Raw genomic sequence first — 13,717 nt, 5'->3', positions numbered from 1 at the left:
CGTCGGCTTGAGTTAAAGATTTAAGCCTTCCATCAGACTGGACTTCTTTAGGATGAATGAAGCGTTTGGATGTTCTTCCTGTGATTGGGTTTGTCTTCCTTTCTAGAGCTGGAAATTGTTGTCTATAATCTGATGATGTAATTGAGTACATAAAGCAAGGGATTAACTCAAAATTTTATGGAGGATCCAAAGGTTTATAGTAGATAGACGGTGGCCACGTAACAAGATTAAGGTCATCAGGTGGCAACAAATTTTCTTTCTTGAGAATTTTAAGAGCTTCCTCATAAATAAGAAGAGGTTTCTTTTGCTCATGGATTGATTCCTACCCACAGAACATTATCCGGATCATATCTCCGTTGTGGTGGAAGATATGGTTTGCATGCATTATAGTGCATCCAACATTCACATCTTGGGTCACATTTATTAGGATCTGCGTCCCAAATAAAGAATTCCATTTATCTTGTCAATATAGATATGTTCTTGTTTACTAGTAACAGCATGAACCAGGCACCAATCTTCTTTGAGAATTGACTGGATCATCATGTTTTGGAAAATAGCATAAACTGAACTTGATTTTTTATCTGGTTTTTTTGAAAATTGTTTTGACAATTTTGTCGATGGATCTTTTGAAGGTAGACTTTTGAGATTGTATTTGTCTTCTATCTTTTTTCATAATTTATTATTCATTCAACGAGAATTAGCTGAGTTAATTCTTCGTTTGTGATCCTTTTTGGTATCTGGATGATAAATGGTATATCTTCATCTCTATTAGTAACGACTAACAGCGAATTAGAATAACATCCCGTGAGAGACAAATATATCGAGTGAACTTGTAGGTGATAGATTATTTGGTGATGGAGAGTAGCAGACATGGCTTTTGAAACTTGATCAAATCTAGTGATTTGGATTTGGAATTTTAGTCTCGTGGGTAGAGTGTTTTCGTTGAGGCTTACATTATAATTTGGAAAAACACTGAGGACAAAATTTCCCGCATGAAGTGTGGTTAGAACAGTCCCTATGACAACATTTTCATAATGGAGATAACTCGAATCTAGGAGAGCTATTTTACAAAAGACATGTTGATTTTTTTTCTTCCATGGAGAGAGAAGATGAGCCTAATAGCTCTCAGACTACATTGGTCTAGTCAGCACGACTAGACATACTCTTTTATATGAGGGCGGTTTGTAAAGATTGGGTTTCTGATGGATCTAGTCATTATTTTTTTTTATAAGATATTATAAGGACTTAAAAGGGGAGGTACTGTTTCACCAATTTGAGCATCTTCTGTAACATAAGAATACTCAACAAGGAATCGGCCAAAGGCATCTATCATCTCATCGGAGAAGCGGTCCTAATCTAATTCTAATAAAGGGTTGCCTTGCCTTACCAAAAGGAGTCAAATGTAAATGGCAATCCCCGGTGCCAGGTTTTCTATTTTATGGGCATCAGTCTTTTTATAGAGTCTTGGAAGCAATATGGAAGAGGTAGTAGTAATGTGTTAATTTTTTGGTTTTGGTGTTTCCATGATTAAGAGGTTTTCTCCCTTACATACTTTCTTTATTACATTCATATCATATTGCCCCTTTTTTCTTGTTGAGGCTTTGATACCACACTTACCGGGAGCCTCACATATTATGAGACCAATTTTAACTGTATCGTCAAGCGAGGCTAAAAACAACCAACCATAGGAATAACAAAGTCTCAAGCACAAACTAACAATTAAAACTGGAATCCCATAATAGCAAGGACCATAGTATGGAATGATAGTCAGATGTTTTCTGATACACAAGATCCTTATTTTGAGGCAAGTGTAAAGCATACTTGCATCATTGTACTTTATCCCATCAATTTCTTCTATTAATACGGCTCCCCAATAATGATCATTGGTATCAGTTTGTAAGATTCTTTTATCATTCTCCGGAATTTTTAAGGCAGGTGGAGTTTGTGTGATCTTCTTCAAGCTCTTACTGCTTCAGTTTGCTTTATTTCTCATGGTGGTGGTTTTTTCTTGAGCAATTGGGACAGAGGACTCGTATATCTCGCGAGTTTTGACAAGAAATGTCTAATATAATTAATTATACTAAGAAATTGCTAAATTTGTTTAACTATGAAATTTCAGCAAGTTTAACAAGTCTTGAGCAATATGAGACTAAGGTTGGTATTTCCCCTAGGAAAAGTGCATTCCTAAAAAAAATCAATTTCTGTTTGGCCAGGCCGTCAGTGGCCATGCGGATTAACTAACAACACAGTTGTGCTGATAGAGTTAACAATTTGTGTTGATATGTAACAATCTAGGAGCAAAGACACCTATACCACAAATGTCTCAAATACATGGTTCTCTTCTTAGTTTCAACACTCTTTTAATGTTTGTAAGATTACGTGTATCGATGACACCCGCACGACATGTATCGGAAAAATCTGACAAGTATCAACACTTTAAATCGATGTCCATTCGTATTCGTATGATACATATACAACACTTGTCAGTTTAGCTAAATGTTTAAAAAAGAATTTGTTTGTTTTTTAAATAATTTTTTATTAAAAAAGAAATTTGTTTCTTTTCTTTGCTTATTCATATCTTACACATTCTTACACATTGTTAGACAAACTTAAACTTAAATGTTAAACATGTAATGAAGCAATGTTATAGAATATTTTTAACTCTTTTAATAATATTTGAATAAATATTATTCAAACTCTCTGCAATCACGAATAGTCACTGTTATAATCTTCTCCAAATATTGTTCAAAATGCTTGGAATACAGGATGTTGTAAAATTAAGGTTTAGCCAACTGATGGTTAAGTCCAAAACTAATTCTACAATGTACTTTCTACCAAAAAAATAATGATAAAGCAATTAAGATCAACTTGACAGAAAACAGCAACATCGCAGACAATTGTTTTTCTGCCTCTAGCTAATGGTCTCAATGTTCACTCACATGTAAGCTTTTTGAAAGATAGACTCATATTTGAAGAAAATGCCTGAATCAGAGGCCATGCTGATTTACTAACAACACAGTTGTGATGATATGTAACATGGACACAGGTAGCATACTCGTTGTGAAATCACACAGTCCAAAACTATAATCCTGTCTTAATCATGGTGGTCCGGAACGAGCACACCGGCAAACATTATAATCCTCTCAAAATGATAGACTAGTCAAGTCCAGAACTATTTTTACTTCAAAACTGCAATCAGAAACCAAGATAGTAATCGCAAGCCTAAAGTACAATGCCAATCATACTCACACACACCTCATATTTTATATGCAAATCCGCCATTACACATTTCCATTACTACTTCATGAAAATGTGTGTTACTACAAACATTTTAAGTTAAGACAGAGAGCGAGAGGTTACAGAAGAATATCAGATCAAAAACTGCATATCCTACTTTCCTATATCTGAGAGGCTAAATTTCTATTTCTGCAGCTAAATATGCAACACATTTCAATCCGTCGAAAACATCTCAGCTAGAAGAAGATACCTTAACAGCTTTAAAACTAGGATGAAGCAAACCAAGTTCATCTTTAACCTCAAGAGGATTACTAGTCTCATTCCTTATTCTCCTAACTCTCCTACTAACCAATGACTTATGTGTGAATCCATAAATCTGCAATATCTGATTATCACCAAAATTGAAAGCTCTATCCATCTGCTTCAAGCATCTCTCAACAGGATAATCACCAAACTTCCCACAAGGCTTACATCCCACAAAATGAGTCACCAATGGCCATCTATGATCACCAAAACCAGGATGATATTTCTCAATCATTTCCTCATATCTATCAACCAAAATCCCCCAATAACCATGCAAGTAATAACCATTCTCAAGATAAACCTTATCACCCCATTTCTCCTTCTCCTTAGCCAACAAATAAACCATAGCAGATTGATCATCCGCTTCAAAAACCGGCCGATCTTTGAGCTCACGCGTAAGTATCTTCCCAGCTTCTTCCCTAACTTTCCCTTTCGGTCCCATTGGTGCCCAAACATCAAGAATATCCAACGACCATTGACAGTTTCTCAACAAAAAACTCCCAGTATTCAACCCAATCCAATTCTTCTCATCATACACCATCTCATTCCAACCATGCATCACCAAATTCGAGTCTTTATACCTCTCCCACGGAACCTCAAACGCCATATCCGTAAACATCGCATCACTATCCATCCACCACAAAAACTCCACTTCAGGATGTGACAAAAGAAGCTTCCGAATCAAAGGAAGCTTCGCCCAAAAACCAGCCATTTCAGCATCCAAAAGAGCCATATTGTAAAACACTTCAATACCATGTAAACGACAATAATCAATCTTGTTCTTAATAGACTTCAACAAGTAATGATCACCCACCGGATTCTCACACGGTTTCGGCGACGACCCAGTTACCAGAAGCACACGAGGCTTACCAGGTCGAACGAAATTCGGATAATCAGGGTTTTCAATAAGCCATTTTGATCTCTGCTTATCCCAATCCAAAATCTTCGGTCCTAAACGATAAGCCTTATCGGAGCTGGGTTTTTTGTCTTCTTGTTCTTCCTCTTCATCGATCAATATTGTATTAATATCAAATGCATTGTAATTGTTTGTAGAAATGTCTGAACGAGAGGAAGAAGATGAAGACGTTGATGTTGTTGTTGAATGAATCTCGGCGAGACTGCGATGGGTTTCAGGTAGCTTACGAGAGGTGAATCGGTTACGAATGTCGACGAAATCTTGCTCCGGCGTACCGAATTTCCCGGCGCCGATAGTGCCACGTAGGACAACAATGGTGAGGAGAAGACAGAGGATTGTGACCTTACAATGTCGGAGAAATCTGTGGAATTTTCTGGCCCTTTGAGCTCCCAAAAGCTTGTCTAACATTTTTTGTTGTCACCAAGGTTGTTTTTGGTGAAAGGGGAATGAATGAATGGAAAATCCAGAAAGGTGATATAATTAGAGTTGGTGACAAACGTGATTATTGCAGAAGCGCGTTTGGTTGTTTTGTTTGTTTATTATTACTATAATGTTGCGTTTTGATGAATGAAGAGATAACAAAAGTAGTCAAAGGTTGGCGAAACACAGCATATTCTATTCGTGTATAACACAAAATAAACAAGCTTTAGAAAAAATTATTAAATTATAAATTGTTTTATCATACTAATAAATTATTTATTTTTCTTTTTATGTTTTTAATTATTTATTATTATATCTCCTTTTAATTTTTTAAATTAATCTTTCTTATATTATACTTATAAATACAGAGGAAGTATATTACTATTTCTTCTATAAAATTTTAAATCACTAATGTAGTATTATAATGGCTAAAATAATTGAGGTTTTCTTTTGAATACTTTTTTAATTTATTTCTCAGTTTGGTTTACTTTTCAAAAAAAACTACAAATATTCAATTTTCTTTTTGATAAAGGGACAAATGTTAAATGAAAAAAATAAAAAGAAAGATGAAAAAAACGACAATGAACTAAACTTCGAAGAAATCAAGATCTATTGGTCAACTCAAAAGGCATAATCAGATTCTACATCCTCAATCTCAAATTTATTTGATAATAATATGGAGGAGAAGGCATGAACACTGCTACATGGTGGTGTTCGAGAAGTTACTCAAAAAGTATGGAACTTTGAAAAAGAAATAAAGTTAATAAATTGCAGTGAAGAAGGAGAGATTGTTTAACAACTAGCATTATGAAGTTAGGGATAAAGAGGCTATAGATTAAAAAATAGGAGACATACCAGTAGGTTGAGGAAGGAGATGAGGTGGAATAGTAAAATCTTAGATCAGATAAAAAATCTATTATCTATTATTAATATATAAAAGTAATAGTACTTGGAAATTCCAGTAAAAGCCTTCTGATAAATGAACTAAATCTTTTCTTATTCCACGGGTATAAAAGTCTTTTGTCAAAATAACACAATAATATTGATTTGGTATTTATTGCTGCTGATGTGGCAGACTCTTATTTTTTTGTTAATTATTTGTTTTTAATAATAGATTATTTTTTTCCTTCCATTTCAAATCTTCACGTTAAATTAAATAAATGGTTAAACCTAAAAGTTAATTCATCATTGACCGCGTATGTTTTCTATGCGTTGGAAAAATACAATTCCTCCACTACCCAAAATCAATTACTTATGCCCTTTCAGTATTCTATGCGTTTCAAATTTTTCATTCTCATGGTATATATCACCCCCAACAATGGCATACCAATATTCACTTGCTCTTTTACAGGTTTGATCCTTCTTCTCCATTTTTGTTTTCTATTAATATGTACGATTTGAGATTTAACAAGTGAAATATGTTTTCTTCTTGCAGCTATTTAAGCATTCCCATGGCTCGCCCTATCGATTCTGTGAAGGACATCAATGAGTCGAAGGATTTGTGGAAGATTGCAGTTAATTGTAAGCATATATGGTCTGTAACAAGTTCTTCAAACACACTGTGTTCTGCTTTATTACTAACAAATATTATTTCTGTTTTTTTTTTGAAGCGTGATATGATTCACTGTAGTGGTTGGAGGTTCCACGCTTTGATTATTTGTTTTTCATTTGCATTGATGATTTAGTGAGTTGTGATTGTTCAATATAATTATAATTATTTATTTTGTTGTTTGTTTCAGATGTGCCATAAACATGGTGTGATGCATAGAGATCTAAATCCGATAATTTTAATTTTGTTTGCGAATAAGAAGGAAACAGAGGCTTTGAAAGCCATCGATTTTGGTTTGTCGATGTTCTCAACCAGGTAAAGATTTTGGATGGTGATTAAGTCTTCAATGTTGCTTGATTTTTTATTGAATGGTTGAAATTCTTAGTTTTACCATTGGCTTAATAGAGAGAGAATTTTCCCACTTCACGACATATTTATTCCAATTTCATTGTCATTTGTTGTTTTTCTTTTATCGGTTTAATTAGTCTGATTTTCTAAATTTTGTCTCTCTTCCTCTTTTGTTAAGTGAAGAAAATGAGCATGGAGTTACACAAGCAAGGATCCATCCAAACAACGATTTTAGAATTCAAAAAGATTTTGTCCAATTTAAGATTGTGAGCACATAGAGTAATGTAATTTTGGTTTTCATGACAAATTATAATATCTTTGCATATGTCGAAATTAACTTTATGAAGAAACTGAGATCCATTTCAAAGTATTATAATTTGATCATATAAATATATTGGATGCCCTGCTTCTGAACTATTATATACTTTAAATATTTTTACTATTTCCATCCGATTGAAACTGAGTAACCTATGCAGCAATTGCAATGCCATTTCCAGCCTATGATTTGCACACGGCCAATAATTTGTAGGCATGAAGGATTGCCAATAAAGGATTGTATTTTTGGAATTGATTGAAGATTTTATTTCATGGAAACACAATAATATTTTTGGAATTTATTGAAGATTTCATTTCCTGAAAAACAATAAAGAGATTTTTCTTTGGTGGTTTAAGAGTCTTTTCTTGAATGGTATATAAATTGATATGAATTTTAGATTTCTTAAAATATTATGTAAAGAATGATAATCTATTATTAATATATAAAAGTAATAGTACTTGGAAATTCCAGTAAAAGCCTTCTGATAAATGAACTAAATCTTTTCTTATTCCACGGGTATAAAAGTCTTTTGTCAAAATAACACAATAATATTGATTTGGTATTTATTGCTGCTGATGTGGCAGACTCTTATTTTTTTGTTAATTATTTGTTTTTAATAATAGATTATTTTTTTCCTTCCATTTCAAATCTTCACGTTAAATTAAATAAATGGTTAAACCTAAAAGTTAATTCATCATTGACCGCGTATGTTTTCTATGCGTTGGAAAAATACAATTCCTCCACTACCCAAAATCAATTACTTATGCCCTTTCAGTATTCTATGCGTTTCAAATTTTTCATTCTCATGGTATATATCACCCCCAACAATGGCATACCAATATTCACTTGCTCTTTTACAGGTTTGATCCTTCTTCTCCATTTTTGTTTTCTATTAATATGTACGATTTGAGATTTAACAAGTGAAATATGTTTTCTTCTTGCAGCTATTTAAGCATTCCCATGGCTCGCCCTATCGATTCTGTGAAGGACATCAATGAGTCGAAGGATTTGTGGAAGATTGCAGTTAATTGTAAGCATATATGGTCTGTAACAAGTTCTTCAAACACACTGTGTTCTGCTTTATTACTAACAAATATTATTTCTGTTTTTTTTTTGAAGCGTGATATGATTCACTGTAGTGGTTGGAGGTTCCACGCTTTGATTATTTGTTTTTCATTTGCATTGATGATTTAGTGAGTTGTGATTGTTCAATATAATTATAATTATTTATTTTGTTGTTTGTTTCAGATGTGCCATAAACATGGTGTGATGCATAGAGATCTAAATCCGATAATTTTAATTTTGTTTGCGAATAAGAAGGAAACAGAGGCTTTGAAAGCCATCGATTTTGGTTTGTCGATGTTCTCAACCAGGTAAAGATTTTGGATGGTGATTAAGTCTTCAATGTTGCTTGATTTTTTATTGAATGGTTGAAATTCTTAGTTTTACCATTGGCTTAATAGAGAGAGAATTTTCCCACTTCACGACATATTTATTCCAATTTCATTGTCATTTGTTGTTTTTCTTTTATCGGTTTAATTAGTCTGATTTTCTAAATTTTGTCTCTCTTCCTCTTTTGTTAAGTGAAGAAAATGAGCATGGAGTTACACAAGCAAGGATCCATCCAAACAACGATTTTAGAATTCAAAAAGATTTTGTCCAATTTAAGATTGTGAGCACATAGAGTAATGTAATTTTGGTTTTCATGACAAATTATAATATCTTTGCATATGTCGAAATTAACTTTATGAAGAAACTGAGATCCATTTCAAAGTATTATAATTTGATCATATAAATATATTGGATGCCCTGCTTCTGAACTATTATATACTTTAAATATTTTTACTATTTCCATCCGATTGAAACTGAGTAACCTATGCAGCAATTGCAATGCCATTTCCAGCCTATGATTTGCACACGGCCAATAATTTGTAGGCATGAAGGATTGCCAATAAAGGATTGTATTTTTGGAATTGATTGAAGATTTTATTTCATGGAAACACAATAATATTTTTGGAATTTATTGAAGATTTCATTTCCTGAAAAACAATAAAGAGATTTTTCTTTGGTGGTTTAAGAGTCTTTTCTTGAATGGTATATAAATTGATATGAATTTTAGATTTCTTAAAATATTATGTAAAGAATGATAATAGTGTTAATATGTAAAAACATATTATTAAAATAGAAAAAAAAAAGAAAAAGATAAAGGACTGAAATATCATTTGAAATAAAGTTAAGGTGTCCTAAGAGAAAATTTTGTAAATCAAATATTCAATTTTATTTTTGAATAACCCTTTTTAGAATTTATTTCTCAATTTACCTTAATTTCTATTATTTATATAATGAATTCACCTAATTATTACATTAATTAATCACTATAAGATCAAAATGATTGTTGGAGCCATTGATATTAGTGAAAATTATTATGGATTTTAAGTAGATTTAAAATTTGAGAGGAATGGAAAAAAGTAATTAAATTAAATGTTATTAAAATTTAAGAGAATTACTGATATTAAAAATTAAAAAAATAGTTAATGATACAAGAATGACAAGTAAATCGTAAAAAAAAACATAACTTTTAAAAACGTAAATGTATCGTTTAATCATGTAGAAGTTATATATATATATATATATATATATATATATATATATATATATATATATATATACTATTATTAAATATATTATCACTTTTAATGTAAATAAATTGAGTGGTTTATATTAATCCAAAAATAACATTTATAATTAAATTAAATTTTCTTAATTATAACATCACAAACTTATTTTGGTACAAATATATTGCATACATATCAACAAGGACTTAAATAATATTATTATGCACTAATTTAAAATTGCAATAGACTATAGAATAAGATTATTAAGTAAAGTACATGATAATTACATTTTAAGCCGTCTGATTAAACAACTAAAACCGTTCATATTCTATGGCTATATTGGTCATTTTGAAGAATAAATCAATTATGTTTATTTGACATTAAATGTTGTTTGATGTGTCACATATTGATTGGTAGATTTCATTTTTATTTTTTTGGTTTTTCCTTTTTATAATTGTTATTATATATTATTTTATTATATTATTTAATTTTATCGTTAAAGTACATTAAAATCTAATTCACTTCTCCATAAAAAATAATAACCACTTTCCAACTTTCAATAAAAAATTGAATTAATATTCTACTCAACTAATGTATTATAGAACAACCAAAAGTCACATAGAATCCCACGCCTTATTTATGTTTAGCTTGGATAAAAAATTAAACAGATATATCCAAAGCCATTTCAATTCTTTTGGTTTTGTTCCACCAACAGCCTTATCGTCTAAATAGAAAAATATTTTTTCCCTCTTCATCTTTCTCAAATGTCTCTTTACAGATTCACCAAACCATACTATTTGCTCCTTCCCAAAACCAATTAAATGCATCTTACTCTCTCATCAAAACCGAACAGAAACAAAAGCAAACAAAACAGAGTCTCATTCTCGCAATTCTCCATTGGTTTCTCGGTTCCCCTTCTCATCAATAATTTTCAATTAATTTTGATTGGTCAGTAGATTTTGGGTTAGTTAAAGAGATTTAGGGTTTAGTTTGGGGTTGTTTTGGATATAAATTGACATGCAAGTGGATATATATATTGATACTGATAATGTTTAAACCAATCATTTAACAGTTTTTACAGGTTTTTCCAAGCAAATCATATGCGATAGAGGAAATAGTTGAAGAAGCATTAGATTATGTTCTTCAAAGCACAATTGAATTTACATTGCTGGATGTTGTTTCTCAATACCTTTTAACTCTCCTCCTTTTTAATTAGAGCTGATGTTCTGCAATGATAGCAGGTATACAAATGTCAGGATCAATGGATACTTTTGCTAGAACACAATTGATTGAATAATTTTAGAGTTATTAAAGGAGCAAGAATGATGGAGAAAGTGCAAGAGGATAGTGGATGAATCAAATTTGGAAAAGTTTGTTCATAAATTTCATTGGTTCATTTTCAAAATTAGAAGATTGATTTTTCTATTTGTTAACAAATTTTAATATTGAGAATTTACTGTTAATATTGATTTCACTTTTTAAAATTATTAGTTTTAGTCATCAAATGTTATACTCTGCCATTATTTCTTTTGTTGTCAAACATTGCTGCTTAAATTTACCTATAAAGATTTTTTTTTAAATATTTATAAATATAAATAGCACTAATAACTTTTGTTGCAGATCTTTGATATTTTATTTCATTATGTATATGATTAAAAAAATATTTGTATTTTTAAAAAAATTGGCCGAAAAATATTTATATTTGGATTCAATATAGTTGAATGTTTGTTGAAGACAATTTCTTCATGACATCAAACGAGTTAAAGACAACTTATGACACGAGTTAAAGACAACTTATGACACATAAATATTATGTATTAATAAAATGTAGGAGTATCAAATCTTAATATATAATAGCAATCATTAATATATAATGTGTATTTAAATTAGTACTCATAATAATTAATATAAACAAATTATTTAATTTTTTTATAATATCAAATGTTAATAATTAGATCTTCGCTTGATTATATTAGCACATCAATACAATACTTATTTTATTTTAATTAATATTTTTTTCAAAATCCTTATTTTTATATGTTAAAACTTTTTTTTCTCAAAATAATTTATTTTCTCTTCCTTTAATTTTTTCTTTATTTATTATATAACATTTTTGAAACAATAAAAATGGAAATCTATTATAACTATTAAAACTAACTTTTACTCCTCAATTAATTTGAAAGGTTACACGGGAAATCTTTAACTTTTGCTAATTTTGTTAATATATTATACGATGTTTCAATACCTTTTTAAAGTTACATTTAAAATCTCTTTTTCCTAAATAAATCATTATAAATCATTATCAAAATTTGATGTCATTATAAATCATTATGATTTGATAATGTGATGCAAATATTTTTTTAGATGAATTTAGATATCAAAAGACAATTACAACGTGTTTAGTGTATATTTGGAAGATTTTTTTATATTTTTTATATTACTTATTAGCAATTATTTTTCCGTGTTTTTAATACTAAATAGTGCAAAATTAATGAGTATTTTATTTAAGGAAATTTAATATAATGTATTATTGATTTTTTGTTATTAGAATTTAAGGTAATTTATTATTGATTTTTTTTGGTATACAACTATTTATTACTCAATTAATTTTACAATAAATGTCAGCGTAAATGTAAATGTAATAATTTTAATTGATTGAATGATAAAAGAAATAAAAATTACTGTAAAGTATGAGTCGTTAAATATTGACATGGCGGTTGAATTAATTTATAAAATTTTAATAACTTTAAATTATAATTACTAAAACGTTATATAGTAATAAATATAAACGTTATGTAGTATAGTTACTATAACTTATAACTTTTTTTATTCTAAAGTTATATATTTAGTTTTTCATTATAAAAATATAAGAATAAAAATTATTTTGTAATTATTTAGATCCTTATTTGAGATAAAATATATTTTGAAATTATTGAGACTTTTATAGAAAGGTTAATAAAACAAATCAAAATCAATTGAGATTTTGTAATTTTTGTAAACTTATTAAATAACTAAAATTTCTCAGAATTTTTTCAAATTAACTTTATAATTGTAATCATGTTAAAAATATGTTACTCGGTAGTCACGAAAATTTAATGATAAATGACAATCATAAAAAATAATGATAAAAGATAAAAATTTATTAATATAGTCAATTTTATAAATTGAATAATCTACGATTGTTTTTATAATCGGGAATAAGTTACAAAGCATTTTAAATTTGAGATTTTATATTTATTAGACTACTTAATGTGATTATTTTAAATATATGAGAATAAAGATATATTATTTACCATACATAGGTTTTAAATTTCACTTTTTTATAATTGTACATATTCAAGATCTAATTACTTTATTAACATACTCATATTTTATTATTTGTTTAATTTTTAAATATTTTAAGTATACATTTTAATATTTGACGGAAGATGTCATACATTTTAGGTTTGAAAAAAATGAGCTAATATCTCAAATAGGTTTAATAAATTGTATTTTCTAACTATGTTTAATTTCTTATTAAAATTATATTTTTTAAACTTATAAAATTATATTTTTTTATATTATAATAATATACATTAAATGTAGAAACTCTTAAGCATTTGACATGAGTTGTCATACATTTAATAAATTTAATAAATTCAACTGGGGTTTCTTAACTCATCTGAATTGACGGGTAGATGTGAACGTATATATATGAGATACCAGTGATTGACAGATCATTTTAATGTATATCTTTTAACTATTTCTTTTGTTACTGTTTTATATATTTGAAGTTATAAAATTAATTGACGGGTAGATGTGAATATATCTATGAGATATTTGATCGAAATTACGTGAATATTTATGAACTACAAAATAAGTTATATTATGTTTGATATTCCAAACACATCAATTAAATTTTGATAAATAATTATAAGTTATAAATATATTAATGTTATCTAACTGAAAAATATGATGTCATATTTAATAATTTAATCATTGATACGTGTAATATGAATTTATTGTTTTTACTT

General features: G+C 29.1%; 1 protein-coding gene across 1 annotated transcript; it reads right to left on the bottom strand.

The window, feature by feature from the left end:
- Positions 1-2,685: 2,685 nt before the first annotated feature.
- LOC131610838 (xyloglucan 6-xylosyltransferase 2-like) lies at positions 2,686-5,053 on the bottom strand. Its single transcript, XM_058882888.1, has one exon. The coding sequence runs from the start codon at positions 4,862-4,864 to the stop codon at positions 3,470-3,472; it is 1,395 nt and encodes a 464-aa protein (XP_058738871.1). The 5' UTR covers positions 4,865-5,053; the 3' UTR covers positions 2,686-3,469.
- Between the last annotated feature and the right edge of the window lie 8,664 nt (positions 5,054-13,717).

This window comes from Vicia villosa, linkage group LG6 (genome assembly GCF_029867415.1).
Source record: "Vicia villosa cultivar HV-30 ecotype Madison, WI linkage group LG6, Vvil1.0, whole genome shotgun sequence".
Classification (NCBI taxonomy): Eukaryota; Viridiplantae; Streptophyta; class Magnoliopsida; order Fabales; family Fabaceae; genus Vicia; species Vicia villosa.
Note: the sequence above shows the minus strand (reverse complement) of the source record. Positions and strands in the feature narration are given on the sequence as shown.